Source organism: Falco cherrug, chromosome 13 (assembly GCF_023634085.1).
Source record: "Falco cherrug isolate bFalChe1 chromosome 13, bFalChe1.pri, whole genome shotgun sequence".
NCBI classification, from domain to species: Eukaryota; Metazoa; Chordata; class Aves; order Falconiformes; family Falconidae; genus Falco; species Falco cherrug.
In genome coordinates this window covers 2,812,743-2,831,615 of record NC_073709.1, presented here as the reverse complement: position 1 = coordinate 2,831,615, position 18,873 = coordinate 2,812,743, and the positions used below count along the sequence as shown (strand labels likewise).

The window sequence follows — 18,873 nt, the reverse complement described above, 5'->3', positions numbered from 1 at the left end:
AAATGGTAAAGCCACACACACACATACATATACACATACACACATGCACCTGAAGGACAGACTGGAAATGTGAATTTTTAATTCCTACAGAAATATGGGCTTTGCAGTATGTATGCTTAAGCTTTACACAGTAATGATGTAAACATTATTTTTGTGAACTAACTAAAGTATGAATTAGAGAAGCAAAATGCCTGTGTGCTGTTAGCAGATTTAGTCAGGTTTATTTTTTTAGAGGAAAAAAATTAAATTCCCTCAATTACCAGCTTTCTGGTTTAGTTGTAAGCAATCTTATGCTGAAGCAAGGCAGACATTTTTACAAATAAGTATGTTAAGGAAAAAAAAAAAATAAATTGTATTTATTACAGAAGCAGCATTTTTCAGCACTCATTCGATTTTAAATAATAGGTGGAAGATGCCTAAATCCCACCTTGGAAATCACTCCAAATTAGATGTGTTTTTGTATTTAGATTTAGACTAAGCATTCTGTATACCAACTACCTGGTGAAAAATCCATTGGAAAATTATTTCATATCGTCCCCTTAAAGCATTTAGAATTATTTCAAAACCTGATATATTGCAGAGATCAGAAAGTTAATTAAATGTGATGCACTAATGACAGCTACAGGGCTTTGTTTGTTTCTTTCTTGGGAGGTTTTTTTGGTGGGTTCGGGAAGAGAGGCTTCCTTTCATTTCTTTAAAAGAGAAATCTGTCTTTACCCTGTCCTACGGGGACTCAGAGAGAGCCACGGAAACCGAGGCGACAGCGAGCGAACCTGTGACAAGGGAGGTTTGCCTCAGCCTGCTTCTGTCCGGCAATCCAGAACAACTTCCTAAACATAAACTGATTAGCTGGTTTTAAGGGGCTCCAAAACAGACCTGCAGAATACACTGTTTCCACAATCAGGAAGGTTTTATGTTTGTTTTCCGGTGTAGTTGTAATCAATTAAAAAAGGAAACAAGTTGACTATATCCTTTGAAAAAATCCTTCCCCTTACATAACAAACAGCACCCATCCTGTACAGGAGTGTAATTTAGAGGTCTCGTAAGAGCTGCACAAGACATTTATCTGGACATTCAGTTGTGTATTACTGCAAACTAAAATAAAAACATTAAACCCCTGCACAACACCAACAAGTTTATTCTTTAGTTTTCTGCAACTGCTGGAAGACACCAACACACACCCGCTACCACAGAGCAGGCCATATCCATGGCAGTCGCATTAATTTTGTAAGCACTTTGTAGCAGCGCATTTATTAACCTCTTCAGACCATGTTCTGTACGCTGTAAAAAAAGAATTCAGAGGTGAAAGGGACCAAAGATAATTATTTATGCTGCTGTGTGTCACCACTTCCACTTGAATCCCTTTTCAAGGCTTTAAAGCTTTGAAATTTACAGGCAGCAACGCTAGATTCAATTATTGGTTTTGCACCCTAAACCCTTTAAGGTAGCTTCTAATTTTACTCCAGTGTTGTCAGCCCTGAGGAACTAATGACATCTGAAAGTAAATTTTAAAATAACCAAAATAAAATCTAAAAAAAAAAAAAAAAAGACAAAAAGAGGCAACAAAAATTTAAAAGGAGATAAAAGCAGCTGGAAAGCAACACTACCCAAACGGGATTTTTTTAAGGAAGCAAACTTGACCTGAAAGATTTGCCCTTAATAACTGCTGCGTACATGAATACAAATAAAACCCTTGTCACCGCCCAGTTTTAACTTCCTTTCATGACCCAGCAGACACCTCCTGTGCTAGTGACAGGTGAATTACGTTTTGGGCAAGACTGGAGCATTACCAAATATGCATCCTGTTTAATCATTCAGCTGGCAAACAGCTGGAGCGCTGCGAGGGCAGAGGTTTTCTGTCCCTGCCAGGCTGCAGATGTCTGTGATGCTCAGCCACCAGACAGCTTTCCAAATGTGCGCTAACAGGGGCTGCCCTCCCCGAGCCCCCAGCACAAATGTTTCTGAAGACACTTCCCATTCACCTTTGCCGTCCCAGCTGTAGCTGTTACACATGGAGATTTAAGGTCAGGAATGAACTAGTTGAAGCTCCAATTCGTTTTGCAAATATACCCACCTATGCTACTCAGGATGAAGTGTAGCGTGAAGTATGGCGTAGCAGACAGACTTTTTTCAAGCATCTATTTTCCAGCCCTAATTAAATACCACCCAGACTCCACCAGCATCAAAATCCTCTACCAATCTTTCTACAGTACTACAGCAGCCCCTGTTACGGATTAGCGCAACTATGCATTTACTCCTTTGTCTCCGGGGTTTTGGGTAAACCCATGTAACATAAAATGAAAGATTTCTGAGAACCAATCCTACTGATAAACCTCATCCAAATTTGAAATATACTTAAACTCCCACACCGGGGACTAGTTGGGCAGCACAGCCACGATTCATACCCCACCATTAAGCCTAATGTGATCATAACCCATGCTGTCTAGTTTTGCTTATAGCCAAAACCAGTCCTGGAAGCATTTGTACTAGTAATGCTGTCCCACTATACTTGGAGCAAGAGTGCACAGTGGTATACATGCCCCTCTTTTTCCCTTGTTCCTCGCTGCAACACCAGTATGGCAACTGAATGAGCCGAAGAATTCCTACTCCAGTCCTAAAAGCCTCCCCTGCACTAAAAATGCTTCAGGGTAGGAGTCAGGGGGGAGAAGGGAATCTCACCGCTGCTAACAAGGGTTCAGCTGAACAAGAGTTTAAGAGTTGGGAGCGTTGGGGCAGGCTGCTTGCTGGCTATAGATCTTTTCAGCAGCACCATGTAATCCTGCCGCTGGCAGACAATGCTGAGAGCGGTATTAGCAGCTCACAGGCTGCTTCTGCTGGGCTTTGGTCCTGACAAGCTGCACCAGACAGAGAAACACACGGCACTCTGCAAAAACCTTCCCCGGCAAAGGCCAAAGGCTCTTCCCTTACAAACTCAGCTTGACAGTACATGTTTTTATTGTATTAGCTGCCTCAAAACCCCTACACCGTAATGTCATGGTGCAAAAGTGGTTGTGATAGATAGCGCTACCAGAGTCTCCCAACCAGAACAGAAAAGCAAAACATAAGGCAGACAAAGAACCAGAGAAGTGGTAAAAATGCTCTAAGAAGAATTCCTCATACGCTGTATGACATGACAATTTAAATGGATTGTACTTGCAGTCCCTACTGTATAAAAAAGGATACTGGGCTATTACCCAATATGCACGCTGCAGGACTGAATTTATACCTATGTGAAAATGACTACATGCTGCCAGTAGCGTGGAAAACCAGTCCCGGAAATAAACCACCAAATTTGACTGTGTTGGTCCTGTACTGTGTGACACAAATGTTTGCATACTGGGGAGATGGGCAGACTGGGAAGAAGAAAAGAAAAAGTAAGAGCATACACTAAGAAGTAACTCGTCTGAGGCACGTTGATGAGAGGTAGCTGAATCAGGTCCCAGCAGAAGGCAAATTTCAAACAGTCCATGCCTTAGTTTCCATATAAAGGATTGGGAAATAGTGCTGTTACCAAGCAGCCACGTGCTTTTCCTCCTCTTCCCCATTACTGGTCAGTAGCCTTCCCACAGCTGAGGAATAGTTCTGACTTACCAGAATAGCAACAGAACTTAAAAGTTTTAAATAAATTTCAGGTATTTATATTAAACTAGTACAGAGCATTGTCGCAGCAATAGTCAGATTTCTAGTACAAGAATTTATGCAGATTCTATTTTTACTGGGCACACACATACACAAAAACCACACATGCAAAATCACCTGCTGCTTTCAAGAAGCATTTTCCTTATGTGGCATTTTCATAAACTGATGACAAAGTCAGCTATAATTTTTTATGAGGTTCTCCTATCACACTCACTTTTCATTTAACTGCAACAAAGCTATTTTCAGGTGTTCTTTCACAGACATATTTTATTTCTCTGGCTACCAGAATCTAACACTTGTGCCCAAGTGGCTTTTCAGTTAAGAGTAAGCCAATAAACGTTCGAAGGCAAAAATTAATGAAGTCGTAAGAATCTACATTTTAAACATACTGGAGAGAAACCTTTCTATCCCCAAGATTCGTAGCTCATAGATTTCCTTACAGAAGGGGAGGACTCTGGCTGAAATACTTGCCTTCAGATTATGTTTTCTCAGGCTGCAAGAAGCGTGTGACTTGGCAGCATGTTCGATCTACTGTTAATGAAGAACAGTCAGGGCACTGGCCAGGGGTACATATAGAGGGGCTGGACAAGGCTGGCAAGCTTACCTACCTGTCTGTGCTTTCACTGACGACACAGCTCCTGGGCTAAAACCAGCTTGGGAATGCCTACCTATGCCGCATTCACTCTCCACAGCCACACATAAAGGAAGCTTTACTCAGGAGGAGAACAGGACATGCAAAACGGGGCAATGTGTTTATACCTGTCTTCCCCTGTCCATCCGATCTTCAGGTCTCTGTGGGTAACTCATTGGTCCGCCCAGCCCCTGGTACTGACTTGGCTGGTACTGATTTTGGGATTGTAGCATACGGTTCCACGCAAGCAGAGGAGCAGCCCCAGCAGTTCTGTGTAAAGAAGAAACACAGTGCAGCGTGAACTTCGCTCCTACAGAGAGTTTCACACCACAAAATCCAAGTTTCTACAGTCTCGTGTGCTAAATGATTTGATTTGTCTCAGAGCTAAACACCGCCACATCCAGCTATGCCTGCAGTGGTACTGCAGGTTGCCAAGTCATTAGAGGTGAATCGGGGAAGGGGGAATATCTTCCAAGATTCCCCTACCAAAAGGCCACATTTGCTTACTGCTTCCTTATCACAGCCACAGAACCAGGTACTACCACAAGCAGCAAATTCAATTTTACAGGTCAGAGATTTTTCACATTCCTTGGAAGGATTCTTTTATTTTAGGGGCAAATTTGCCAATTCATCTGCCTGATCTTGAACATAGATTAGCTAACTTGGTGATATCTGGGGTTTAAACGTAACACACCATCCAAAGAGTAAACATGTGCGATACAGGAGAATGAGGCTTTCTTTTCTAAATGTCCAGACTCTTTCTGGGAGTCCATTCTTTCTAGTTAATTGCAGGTTGCAAATGAATTCTTACTGCGAGTATTCTGAATCTAGGGTAGGGGCCTTGGCTGCTTTTTCCCATCCATTATTCTGCTCAATATGTCAGAAGGTCTGATCGGGAAGAAACCTTTTCAAGTTCTATTGATGCCGTTTTCAATTGACCACGGTGACCTAGCAACATAAGCACTAATTGGCATGGACTGACTGACATTTGGTGTACAGTTTATATGGGAACGCAAATTCAACATCCATTATAACCTAGTTTGCCATCCTAGATTACTAACGGCAAGAAATGTTTTAATTGCCTTCAAGTACCTATTTTAACATTGCAATTATAAAGCAACAGGTATGATACATCAAATCATTGTTTGATTAGAAATATTTAGAAAAATGATATAGCCATGATACAGTCTTTAAAGCTGAGCACAGGTAAGGGTACAGTTCCTTACAGAATTCATAGCAGTTATGTTTTGCAGTACGATCCACTGTTGCAAAGGAAAACCACTGGATAGTTGAGACAGTTAATCTTTTCTGATCCCTGTTTAAGAGAGTCAGTTGAACAGTGTGCGGCCAGCCTGCTGGGAATCACAGAGAGCACGAGCACTGCATTTCATATTTACCTGCTGCACCACTGAACTGAAAGTTACTCAGTATACATCTTCCAAGAGCCTCTGCCTAGATTTGCCAGATTAAATTGGCGGGACCTCCACCTTGGAGGAGCAACCCTACCCAGGGGCTGATACAGTCTTTCAAACGCACATGCACTTCAGCGAGGAGGGTATGACACTCGTGACTGAGGGAAGATTCACAGCCAGCTGTACAGTGTTGGGCAAACTGAGTTTTGAACATCTGAAGAAGAGATGCCAGGAGAGGAAGGGCTTTTAAACACACGTTTCAGCAGCTGGGACAGAGGCAAAGTTGGAATCAAGACAGGTAAACGTAAGATTAAAATGAATGAAAATAGGCATTCTGGATGTGAAGGCTTTCTGGTTTTGGATGCAAATTGCTTTTAGTTTCACACTAAAGCCTGCAAGACAGCTGCTCTACCTAGTCAGATTCAGACCTCCCTGAATTTTAGAAAGGCAAAATAAATTCCTGCCATCTCCAGAAAAGAAATAACTTGGTTCCCATTTATAAAAGTATGAGTCTTACTTGATAAATAGGCAATTGGTAAATACAATGTGCAATACATGTAGTAAAAATGAAAATGCACAAAAGTTAAGAGGTACCAAACTGTGTGGTTTTATTTTTAGCTTTAGAGGTATGTCTAGAAATGAACAATTTTATCCGAATCATTCATTAGGGGGAGCAATACTATTATTGCTATTATTATAAAAAATTAACTATTTAAAGTTAATAGCACACTACACTTGCAGGGACCAAAAACTCAAAATCAGTATTCTAAGTATGATCCTCCTTTTGGTTAAGTATATTGACTACTAACTACCCCCTCTCCACTATTCCCAGAAACCAGCAGACTCTCCAGGAAGAATACACTGCTCAGCCTTAAGGAAAGCTACAGGGAATTACCCAGAGAGGTCTAGGGCTTTCATCAACAGTCACTCTGTCTCTACAACTTTGCCAACATGCTTGTGACCAATACCCTCAGTGACTGATGATCACAGGCCAACACTTGCTACATGCCTGGAACGGGAAAGTTTGATGTAAATTCTGCATTCATATGTATTTTGCACAGAGTGTAAACTTTACTTGGTAAAGTGCTGCTTACTGAAAAGCTGGGATAGTTTAACAAGTAAACAAATAACACTGCTTTGTTGGGGCATTTTTGCTTCGAGGCCATCTGAAAGAGTGAAGTTGGTGATTTTCAAGTCAGAACAACTACATACTCTAGAGGATAAACCCAGTAGGAAAAGAAAAAAAAACAAAACACCAAACCCCTAAACAAACCTGCAATGTATCTTCCAGTCTTAAAGCCAGAAAAGCAGCTTACATCTCTTTGCTGTTCTTAATTCACAGAACTATGTACTGTTTTTAAAAACCAAAATTTTAGATTATCATCTGGTAAACAGAAATCAGAAATCATAGTCCTCACAGCACTTGACTTCATGTTTATCTAGCCAATGTATTAATTGGTGATTCAAATTACCTGAAGGTGGAGATTTGTACGCAGCAAAGCTGTGACTCACGGGTAATGAAGGAAGAACTGCACCACTTGGAATATTGCATGAGTTCACCCTGGCAGAGTTACTCAGGTGCACACTACCCAGAGTTATGTCAACTTATGACTAAAACTAACATGCCAGGAAAATTTATGCAGTAAAAAGTTTCCGTTTCCCAGCCTGAAGCATCTTTGGAAATCTCTTTTATGAGCAGGTTAAGCAAAAGGATCTGCTTAACGAGATTACAAATTTCCATCAGCCAGAAAAACATGTAGCATGTATCTACATCTGTCTCCCCTGAAACATATCAGATCACCAGCACTGAAGGCAAGAGCATGAAATAATCTGCGATCTCCAGTAACGCGGCCCAGTCAGACCAGGGCCTGAACAGGACATGCTGAAAGGGGTCCTGTTCAATGGCAACTCACCCATTTTATTTTACTTGCTGCACACTGAATTGCATCGCTACATTTAAAAGTAAGAAATCTTACGCAGGAAACAAGATCATCTGGATTACGAAGAAGCAGCTTTACAATGTCAGGTTTTCTTCCACCCAGGCCTGTGAGGCAAGTGCTAGTGTAGCCCCCACTACAATACTCAATCCCTGCACTAGCACAAAGGGTCGAAGCTTTCCTAGCAGAGACAGGGCTCCTTGCTTTCTCCCTTTCTTGGTGTCGCAAATCAAGGATATTGTAGCCTCCTGCCAACCCACTTCATCTGAAAAGGCTGGAGCAATGGCTGACCTGTCCCTCAATTACTTTCTTCCCAGGAGCGGGGGTGGCAGAGAACAGAAATTCCTCACTGCTCTCCCCTGTGGCACCTTGTGGCTCCTGGAGCACCTGGAGCTGCAGCAGCAAGTGGGGATAGCCGCAGCAGCAGTATGGGGAACAGGCAGCTCCCAGGGAACTGACTGGGAAAATGAAGACCTCTCGGGCAGGTTCCTTTCAACAGGTTCAGTCGTTTTTTCCTGCACTAAACCTACCTATCTTTGTATTTCTGTTTAAACTTCTGCTTAAGTTTCCATGTTTATCTCTGTATGACAACTAACTCCACACCAGCCCTAAGCATGTTTGATTTGTTTCTCAAACCAAACAACTCCCAAGAACATGGCAAAATTACTTATCCTCAACACTGAAGCTGGTGGTTTAGTGATTTTCACAAACCAGAGGTATAACAACGCACCACCAGGGAGGAAAAGCATTGTAAATACACTGTTGTCACTTGAAAGCTACAACAGCATTCTTCGAGCTTCTCTAAAGCTTATTTTCTAGATGATGATGATACATCTTCAATTTCAAGTCACCTCAGGGGACCCCAGTTTCCTCAGGTTTGGGCAGTGAATGGTGAGGTCGATACTGCAGCACTAGGGGCACACTGGACAGGTTAGCAGATCCAATCACAAACACTGTCTATCTGAAAAAAAAGCTCTGAAGTACTTGGGCAGCGTGCTGTCACTTCTAAAAATATTAGCACAAACCAAACACAGTAACCTTAGGATGGGATTCTGATTAGAGAGACAGTCAATTATTACAATGGTAACAAAAACGTGTATTTCAAGTGAGAAACAACCAGAACTCCTGGCAGACGGATTATTTATATGTGAATTGAGAAACCCTTCCACTCTGCAAAAACTAACAGGCTGGTAAAATGACAGAAGTATAGTGTTGTAAAAGTAGCAACAAGTTACAGACCTGCAGCAGTATTTCATCAAATGGTACTAAATAACTTTGATTTAATTAAGGTGTGGGAATAGGAACTCCCATGGACAAAGTAAAACTGAAGTTTTTAATGCAAGATTCATTTATAATGCAATATTCCACATTGACTGGCACAGGACAAGGGACCTGGAATTATTTCAATAGGGATCAAAATGGTTGCCATGGAAAGCGTGATTGTGGAGAGCTCAATAAATTCTCCTGAAGCTCATATTTTCAATGGTTAACATTTGCAAATAAAACCACACACACAAAAAAACCTGTGCCTCAGCAGAAACTTCAAAGATCTCACATACGCTCTCATTCCTCCATAAATATAAATAAATATAATTATTCATGGATTTCACAGGTACACTGGAGTTTATAAAGTCCATCTGACTTAAGGACATACAACCTATCAATGAAGGAACGCATGTAAAACATCCCTTATTATCAAACCATGTCACATTCCTTCTATTCGATGGCACTTATTGGACTGCAGATTCCATAATCCTTCCCTGAGTCCCTTCTGCATTTAATTCAGTTCAGTCTTAAGTAGTTAAAGAAACTGTTTTCAGTGGCAACTAATAACTACTGACCTACAGTGACACTGCCCTACAATAGGCTTGTCAGGCCTGAAAAACTTGTACCAAAGAAGCTGATTAGGACTTCAAGAGGTTTGTAGCAAGAATCAATGGCTAGTCTGTACTAATGCTGCGGTTGCGGCACAGAAATGATAAAAGTGGAACACCATTAGTTATGCCTCATTAAGCTCCACAGCCCTCCTAAAAAGAAATTTGTTTAGCCTGTCCAAAATCTAATGCAGTTTTAAGCTCTCTGTGTTCAATTTCATAGTATCTCAAAAGCTTCAATAAGATAAAGGCCAAAGAACCAAGAACGGTACCAAAGCACCAACAGTAAAGTTAATTTTGAAGTCCGAGTTTTAATGGGAAGTGTTTTTGCCTTCTTTTTTTTTAATACACAGTACTTGAGCCTTTTAGAGGATGAACACCACATAGTGTACTCACAAAATGTAAATAAATCATGGACATTAATTAACTTTAAAAACCCTGCTGTACAGCATGATTCTGAAAAATTTAAACAACAAAGTTCAGAACAAAAAGGGGAAAAAAAAAAACAACTTGTGAAGCCTGGCAGAACGAAGTACATCCTCCTGGCTGTCTTTTACAAAATTTCAATCCCTCCTGCCTTACCTTTGCGGTGTCTGTTGAAACAAGGGTGTAGGACCTCGCCAAGACTCCTGGGGTCTAAGATCTAGAGGGTAAAACAAAATGTTACAACAAAAAAAGAGCAAGTATACTTAAAGAACTGCGCTCCACTTATTCTTACATGTGCCTGAGAACATGTTTTAAGAAGTCAAACAGAAAAGCTCAAACTGGATATACTAACAAACACATTTCACCAAGTCATTGGTTACTACTGCTGATTTCCATAAAGCTCTTGTGTCCATCAGTGCAAATTTAGTATTAAGGCAATTATTTTGTTTTTTTTTTTACTATGTCTAGTAAGAATGAATTTTAACTGCTAGAACTAGCACTTGTTAGTGCTTGGGACACTTCACAGGTATCTTCTCTTGAATTTTTAAAAATGCAAACCTGTATCTGTTACCGTAACAGCTGGAGACTTCATTTAATGTTTACATTTCACCTCTACAGTATATGAAAAAATATAGATACTTTTACAGACACACGTACAGCTGTGTCATCATCACAACACCCCGTGTCTGTGAGCAACAAGTATTGAAGACTCAAAATATGTGCAAGTTTTCCTCTGACTAGGCTAAGTTATTCTATAAAGCAAACTAAAAGAATGAGCATGTAATGAAGTGAACAGTTCCACTTTATTCGTGTTTAATACACACATATATACAGGGGGTGTGGGGAAGAGAGAGAGAGTTCTATTTAGGATATATTTAAAGATAACAAAAATATATTTAAAAATTAACCTAGACAACAATAACATAGTAATAAAAATCTATTACTGATCTCTCTGATAATGTAACCAGACTGAATTAAACCTTTTTGGGTAAAAACTTGGCCACAGACCTAGCACTGCAGTTAGAAGAAGCCGCAGTGGATAAAAAGACCACCCACTTTTCAATTGTTTGTTCTACCCAAACTAACTCTTTACAAAGATGCAGCAGTAACAACATTGCTTTAACAGGACATGCAATTAAACGGTTGTTGTTCTTCTAAATAAACTGGTCGGTAAACAGGATAAAAGAAACAGCTAATCAATAGCTCCCCAGTCAGTCCACAACACTCAGATTGTGCATCAATCAAAAGCTTCAGTTTCAGTGACACCTTTGATTATTTTCAATGGTGTTTAAGTGTGACCTAATTTCGACAGCTGGTTCCAGAAGTTGTCTAATGGATGTACTGCGATGGGACAGTAATGCCCTGTTAAACTGCCAGTATTCAAGTACACTAAAGCTCTCAATAATTTGAAAGAAAAAGGGGTGTGGGTGTGTGTGTAAAAAAAAAAAAAAAATGGACAGAGGAAAAATCTGTGCCTCTCCTAACTGTGGCTGGATTGTCTGCAGGCTGTAATGATCTGACCTGGACAGAAACCTTTCACGGCAGCACTTGAGCGCACAGGGGAGGGCGCGGGCAGCGCCCATTGATGATAACACCATTTTGTCAGGGGAAATAAATTCTGATCCCCAGCAGCTCCCCTGTTTCTGCCTGGGCCTCCTCCGGGCAGAGCAAATCCAGCCCACCCAGCTCAGGGGTACATGCTGTATTTCACTTCTTTATTAAACATTACATGTATACACACACCCCAACCCATCCATACACCTCTCTTTTCATACACACACACCCCGTTACCAGGTGATGTTCATCAGCAGATATAATTGGTCATTTCCTATATACGGTAACCAAACCAGTCTAAAGCATCACAAGGACTAAAGACGGACACGTGGCACTCTTACTGCTCAGCCTGCGAATGACCAGGACTTTTACATACATAAACAGGCTGTACTAACATGCTGCTTCAAGTGATGCTCCGTTTGCTTTTGAATACAAGATTAGTGCAACACAAGAAAACCCAGGCCCATATTGCTGTCTTCAGTTAACTTTGAGGGCAACAAGTGATTAAGACAACATTAAACTGAAGCTGAAAAATTAGAAAGTACAAAGATGATATTGCTAAAAAAACCAAACACGCACATTTGGTAAAGAATGTCACTATTTTAAATCAAAAAATATCCTAAGACTACTTTATTTCTAATAATTTAAAGTTGCACAAATACCAGTACCACATGCAATACAGAAGAACTGAGTTCTGCTACAAATGTTTTCAGACGCACAAAACCCCTTCTATCTGTAGTTACTAACTCCAGCAGCTCTTTCCCCAGCATCCCCAGAACAAGGGCTAGGTTTTGGCTCTGTCACTGCAACCAGACCTGCAGGTCTCCTAGGCTTGGCTCAGTTCTCCTTTTGCTTGCTGGGTGACAAAAACTTCCAGAAAAACACCTATACTCCAGGAAGGACAATGACTGTGTTTCCCCCACCCTCCTCCTCTCTGCAGGCTGAGCTAGGCAAGACCCCCAAGTATCCAGACAATTATCCAGACTAACAGAGTCTCTCCCTCCCTGACCTTCCCTGGTCAGAACATCACATTTTAATTGAAGTTTATTATCACATTTTCCATTCTGCTGCCAGGGTCAAATGGTGCTCTAGTGAGAAACCCTGCGAGATGATGCTGGTCTTGCCCTGGTACGGTGTTTCTCATTCATACAGGCCCCTGCTTAAGGGCTAGTTAAAAACATCTATCCCATTTAATCACTTTCTTTCCATCTGAAAAAGAAAGGACCCTGCTCTCCTGCTGTAACCACATCTTTTTGTAGCTCTAGGGAACAGTTTATGAAAGAGTTTAATGAAATCATCATAAAACATTTAGAGCCACCTTATTACTATTCCTTTGTGTGGCCCTGACAGAGAGCAATCTTTGAGAGAAAAAGCTTGGAGAAGTGAATTACACTTCAAAAAGGTACAAAATGGGAGAAGAAATGACAATTAATATTTTCTTTAGTCTTCAAAACTTAGGCATTTCCTAGAGCTATAAGGCCAAATAAACTGCCTTCTCTAGCAGCTCCTCAAGTAACAATTTATCTAATCAGCGTGGCAATCAAAGATGAGATTTTGTGTTTACTGATTGCACTAATCAAAATCACTTTTCAAATGCAGCTAATTGACAAGTTTACTGACTGAAATGAAAATCATAGATCAGATATCCTGTGCTGCAGAGACCAAATATGCCATTCATAGAGTATAGCCAAACCACACTTGACTCCCCAAGTTATCAGCACAGACAATTATTCATCAACTGAAAATTGGCACATCAAAGTCAAATCAGAGAACAACAGTAAGGAACACCCACAGCAGGCTCTTGAGGAAGAGATAGCACTCTGGCTGACCGCATTGCCCTTCTAATTTTACTTCATCATACATATAAAAACATAATACACAAAATGAAAAGTTGCTCTGCATCAATCCCATAAAATGTGGGAATTTTAACCACACCAGCTCTAGTTTTTCAGGAAAGCGTGGGTTCCAGATGCTTCCCAATCCAATTATGTCACAACATATAGCTCATGCCACAACACATAGCTGCTCTCTCACAATTATATAGCTGATGAATGTGACTCTGACATAAGAGATAACCTGCCCTGTTAAGAAAGCTCTGCATATGCCTTCCCATTCTTTCTGTTTTTTTAGTTGAAGGTACCTGTGCTTTGACAGACATTTGTGCTTAAACTGAAGGGGGTGACTGCAAAAGGCAAGAAAACAGCTGTGATGTCAGACCTAGGAACACCTTTTGGTACCCCTAGACAGAATGCCATCTGGGTGACATTGGCCCACATGCTTAATTCTGAACACAGATTTCCATCGGAGCAAATGCACTGTCCACACAGACTGTTCCTGTTCAACAAGAGGACTGCCACCTACAGCAAAGCTGCTGACACTTTCATCTTCACAGGTTTGCTTAATACTAGACCCACACAATCCATAATCCAGGATGTGTTATGGTGTCGGGGTATGGTCTGATTTGTAAAAGCATCCTTCAGCGTGAATGTCTGAAAGACTCATCTCAGAATGAGTCAGCAGAAATTTTGGACCACGACACTTGAAAGTATTCCTCTTACAAGGGTTTAAGCAAGTCTGACTCTACCTGGCAGAAGAGGAGTTAAGATGCACATGGTTCACTTGACACTGATAGTTGCAGGTGGCGTGGGCTGGGTCCTGACCCACCAGCCAGGCAGGAGGATACATTTCTGGGACTGCTAGGAAGCAAGCTGTTTTAATCTGCGCCCGTCCCACTGACTGGGACACCAACTGTTCTCACACCCTGGTTAAATAATGAGGCACTGAAAGAAAGACAATCTCCAAATACTAAGTCAACTGCTGCTGTAATGAGTTGTAAAGACTTGACACTGTAGTCAGTTTAAATCAGAAGTTAGAGTTTAAGACTTCTGTCCTAGGACAGTTTAGCATCATTAGTGTAAGAGGAGGAGAAACAACAAAATTAACTGACAAAGACTACATTTGCAGCATGTTGCACTGTGGTCTCCCATGAAAACAGAGAGTGGCAGGAACCAGCTTCCCTACTTCGGGATGAAGAGCCCCAGAGAGCAACAGCAGGCGCACAACCCCTTGCTTTGTGAAAAAGCCTTTGTACGATGACTGCCGGTGGCGCATGAGGCAACCGCACCACAACGGTGGCTGGAGGGACCAGCAGGTTGACCTGGCATCTCTTTTTGCTGCACAAACAGCACAGGATCAACCTCTACCTAATGGGGAAAGAAAGCAGCATCAAGGAAAGTGGCACAACGAAAGGGAAAAAAATCCCAAATCACCATCAAAACCAAAAAACCCACCCTGCTTTCAGATTTGCCCGGCACAACTGCAGAACAGCAACTAGGGATGCCTGAGGCAATTTGAGGGTGAGGAAGAGGCAGATGAGGGGAAGAAGGAATGCATGAAAGAAAGCCACCAGACGTTTTTTCTGAGGCCAATAGATGGACTGAGATTTCGTATCAATCGGTGGATTCAAGCCTCCTCAATCTGAAAAAATGATGACATTGGGGCATATTTGCATGTGAAGTGCTTGCCACACAACACAAGGTGCTCAGGTGCCATGAGGATGACAGCTTTTTAAGTACCTAACCAGCAAGATCAGCTCCATGTGAGGAAACCGCTTTGAAGTATTTTCCACAACATGTCAAGACTTGAGCTTCAGAAGACGCGAACAGCAGTATAGGGACTAGTGGGGTCATGAATACTTTCTCCAAAACCACACAGACTTTCTCTTTTTGGAGATTCATGCAAAAATGCAATACCTGTCTGGTAGTGCTGCCTTCCCATTTCCCACACTCTTCTTTTTAGACTACACTTCTTGTTTGTTTAAAAAAAAACACTTGTTTTCCTTTAATCAAAGTTAATAGCTCCAAGCTCTCATATTCGATCCATCTCTCCACTTAAACCAATCTGATTCCTCACACAAGGAGGCTTCTGCACTCACTACTCAACTACACTTCACCTGCTTGGGACTGGACAAGATGTTTAACTCAGAGTGCCCATCAAAATTATTTACTGTTTCATGGGCAGCAGAAATACAAGTCATATATACAAAGGCTGACAGCCTCACTATGTAGTAATCTGGTCTTCTATATGTGACAAAATGTTATTCAAACTTTATCTGTGTCAGCTGTTTAAACTTCAAACACTTGCATAAATACAATATTGCAAGAATTCAGGTGAACAGTGAGAACTTCCTCCTTTAAAGCACTTTTTTAGGCAGTTTAGCCAAGTCTTCTCCTGTCTCAATCCCACCGTTACAGAAACATAGCTCCTGATCACAGGTGAAGAGACAGAACTCCGAACTAGCGCTCTTTTTGGGAGCCATTCGCACACGTAATTCCTTCCCAGGATGAAGAACTCCACTTTGGGTCACACAGTATTTACCTTACCCACTTCCACTGACCCACTTGTTCATCAAGCCAACAGCAGTGGCATCCCTGCCCTCCACCTCCTGTCAGAAGTTGCAACACCTGCTGCAGGCAGGAGAAGCCAATACAGGACTGTGAAATGGCAATTTCGGTTCAGTCTGGCATCTCAACACCACAGCTCTTCTGTCAGTCTTACAATCTCTGCTGATCTGCCACCATGCCTTGTGCATTAAATATTTTCTGTGGGCAGCATCCTCCTCTCATTGTTCTCTTCAGACACAAAGTACCAAGCTTCTTCTATGTCTGTTGATACTGGTGGTGTTGAGATTTAGCCACATACTGAATACATTCTGGATAGCAGACATTAGGACACCTTAGTAGACAAAGTGCTACCGGGCACAGTATTCAAAATGGGATCCCACTTACATTTACGTGGGATTTAAAATTACATTTTAGTACATTTCACTACAGTAGTTCCATAAAGGAAGAGCAATAGAAAAAAGCAACACAAGGTTGATGCAGATAGATGCCTGAATCTGTCTTTGTTTTTTATTTGTAACAGTGCAACAGACCAAAACAAAACTGTAGTATTTTTCAAGCTCCGAAATGCAGAAAGCAGAACTAACTTACTTGACAACAGTTTAGGAATCTGCTGCTGCCCACTCAGAAGTGGCCTGGCATACGGGTTCCCATAAGTTCCGAGAGGTACTGCATTGGCATACATTCCTGGCATCCCTCTTTCCCTTGGCATCGTATGGCTATTATGTGTAAGAAATGGAAAGGAAAAATAATAGGATGTTTTTATGAATGTCATCTTACAGCACAGCTGCTACCCAGCCCACCAAATGCCCCAGCTCTCTCCAGTGCATCAGTGGAGATGTGCACAAGCACGATGCAGTGACTCGCTTCCAGATCAGGGTCCCAGGCACACCACAAAGAAAGCACATGCTTTGTGAGCTGGTCCCAGAAAAATTTCTGGTTTCTATAGCAAGCCACAATAAGCAGAAATACACATACTTCCTGCAAACCGCTTAAAACTTCACATTCCCAAAGAAGTGAGAGTTGATAGAGATGCAGGATTTGCAAATATTGGTGTGTAAATGTCTGCCAGCTTTTTGCTGTTTTTTTCTTGTGCAGAACTACATTTGCATTAAGACTTGCTGCTTGTGGTGTCTGCCACCCTGGACAGCAATTTAATGAGACATCATATGTGATCAGTAACACAGCTATACTTTTTTTTATAACTATGCCATGGAAGAACAGATGATGGTTCACAAGTGCAGCACTGGAACAATTATGCTTTCCAACACATGAATGGGGGCAAGGGTGTAGCTTTTTCTCCTTACAGCTCCTCCAGAGCAGTAAGATGAAGAAGGTATTTTCCCTTCCTAAAGAGACACTCATGTTCAGTTGCTCATGGAGTTTAATTTTATACGCTGGTATTACAGTCTCCTTTAAACCATTCTCTTTTCTGGCTCCGAAAAACATAAGGCTCCTTGCACCCCCCAGTAAAGAAAAACATTTAATTTTATCTGTAATACATAACCCCAGCTCATTCTCTCATCCTGTGCTCAGAAGCATTCTCATACTACACTGCAGCACCTGAGAAAGTTACTTGGACTTTCAGAGAATTAATAAATAACAACTGTGGCAATGCCTTGAAAAGCAACAACCAGATTGTCTGGTGCTACACATGCCTCAAACAACAGTTTTTAAAACTTCATTTTTAAAAGCATAAGACTGTTATAAAGACAGGAATCTGTTTTAATTATTACTTGTGTGTAATATTCTCATTGTACCTTCTGTACTTCAAGTGAGTATACACCAAACAAGTTTAAAAAACCCAAAACAGCAGGAAAGCTAGTTAGAAATATTTAGTAGAAACACCTCACCCACACCCACCCCCCACATCAAGAAGAATGCAAGACATTACCCCGAAATTATTGTAATATACAGTTTTCATCAACACTGAATGTAAATATCACATGCAAAAGTTTCCAGCATGGAACACCAGCACCTAATCTCTGACAGCCAATCTCTACCCCTTTGTTTCCTTTTTTTTTTTTTTTTTTCTTTCTTAATTTAAAAAGCAATAAAAGACTAGAGTCATTTCAGGAAGGCAGTCAGTAACAACGCCTCCAGTCTTACCTTAAAGTTCTAAATGCCGACTGGTCTAAATGAACTGGTTTTCTGTCTCTGTTAAAGCCAAGCTGTGGTCTCCAAGGTCTGCCATCATTGTTGGTTTTTTCCCAGTCTCCTGGCTTCAGGACTGGAGCAGGCTTCCTTTAATATTAAGATAGTTCCAGAAATACTTTTCGGAGCAAATACTCAGGTGAATAAATGAAAATGGAATTATTTGAAAACTGACGAATGATACTTACTTTGCACCAGGTAACACTATAGCCTTGAAAACAAAGTCTTCATCAAATTGTGGATCTTTGAAAGAGATACTAGAAGAAAGTATTTGAGGATTAGGTTTACTTGATAACTCAGACAAACAAGGTGAAAAAGTAATTGCTGCTTTATTAAATGTGATGTACACAGCAGACAGGATTCAAGAACCCATGACTTAAATTGCAATGGGTATTCCCTGCATATAGATATACTGATTATATTGAACTTGGATGTCTTGATTATTTTCCACAGGGTGACCTTTTTCCTCCCCTGTATCAATAGCCAGTCCAAAAGAAAGTTTAATGTCTAGAAAACAGTTAGTCCTATGTATGGTAATGAAACTATCTTCTGCAGACGATTGAGTACAAATCCTCTAGTCAAAGCACTGATTGTACTTGATTAAGTTCAAAGGCTGCCATGACACAGACAGGCAGGATATCAGCTTGCTATGCAGTCTACTCAAAAGCGTACACAACTTAGAAGTGGGATTTCCTGGGCCAGGGAGTTTTTATCCCGAAAGGCAGCTTTGCAGTTGTATGCAGCTGTATGCATACAATGTATGCAGTTGTACGTGTGTATGCAGCACAAGAGATATACACCTATTTTCAGTGACATCTTGCAGACCTTGCATTTTCACCTGTCTAG

General features: G+C 41.1%; 1 protein-coding gene across 3 annotated transcripts in view; it reads right to left on the bottom strand.

Annotated features, from left to right (window-relative positions):
• XRN2 (5'-3' exoribonuclease 2) overlaps window positions 1-18,873 on the bottom strand; it is a 52,551-nt gene that overhangs the window by 1,237 nt on the left and 32,441 nt on the right. For 2 of the 3 annotated variants that reach the window (XM_055726238.1, XM_055726237.1), the window contains exons 25-29: window positions 18,216-18,284; window positions 17,983-18,117; window positions 16,465-16,592; window positions 10,076-10,136; window positions 4,399-4,540 (exon numbers count right to left, since the gene is read on the bottom strand). In XM_055726238.1, the coding sequence (XP_055582213.1) occupies window positions 4,399-4,540; window positions 10,076-10,136; window positions 16,465-16,592; window positions 17,983-18,117; window positions 18,216-18,284 (535 nt within the window). The remainder of the gene's footprint in view (window positions 1-4,398; window positions 4,541-10,075; window positions 10,137-16,464; window positions 16,593-17,982; window positions 18,118-18,215; window positions 18,285-18,873) is intronic. The other variant, XM_055726240.1, reaches the window with a different exon arrangement.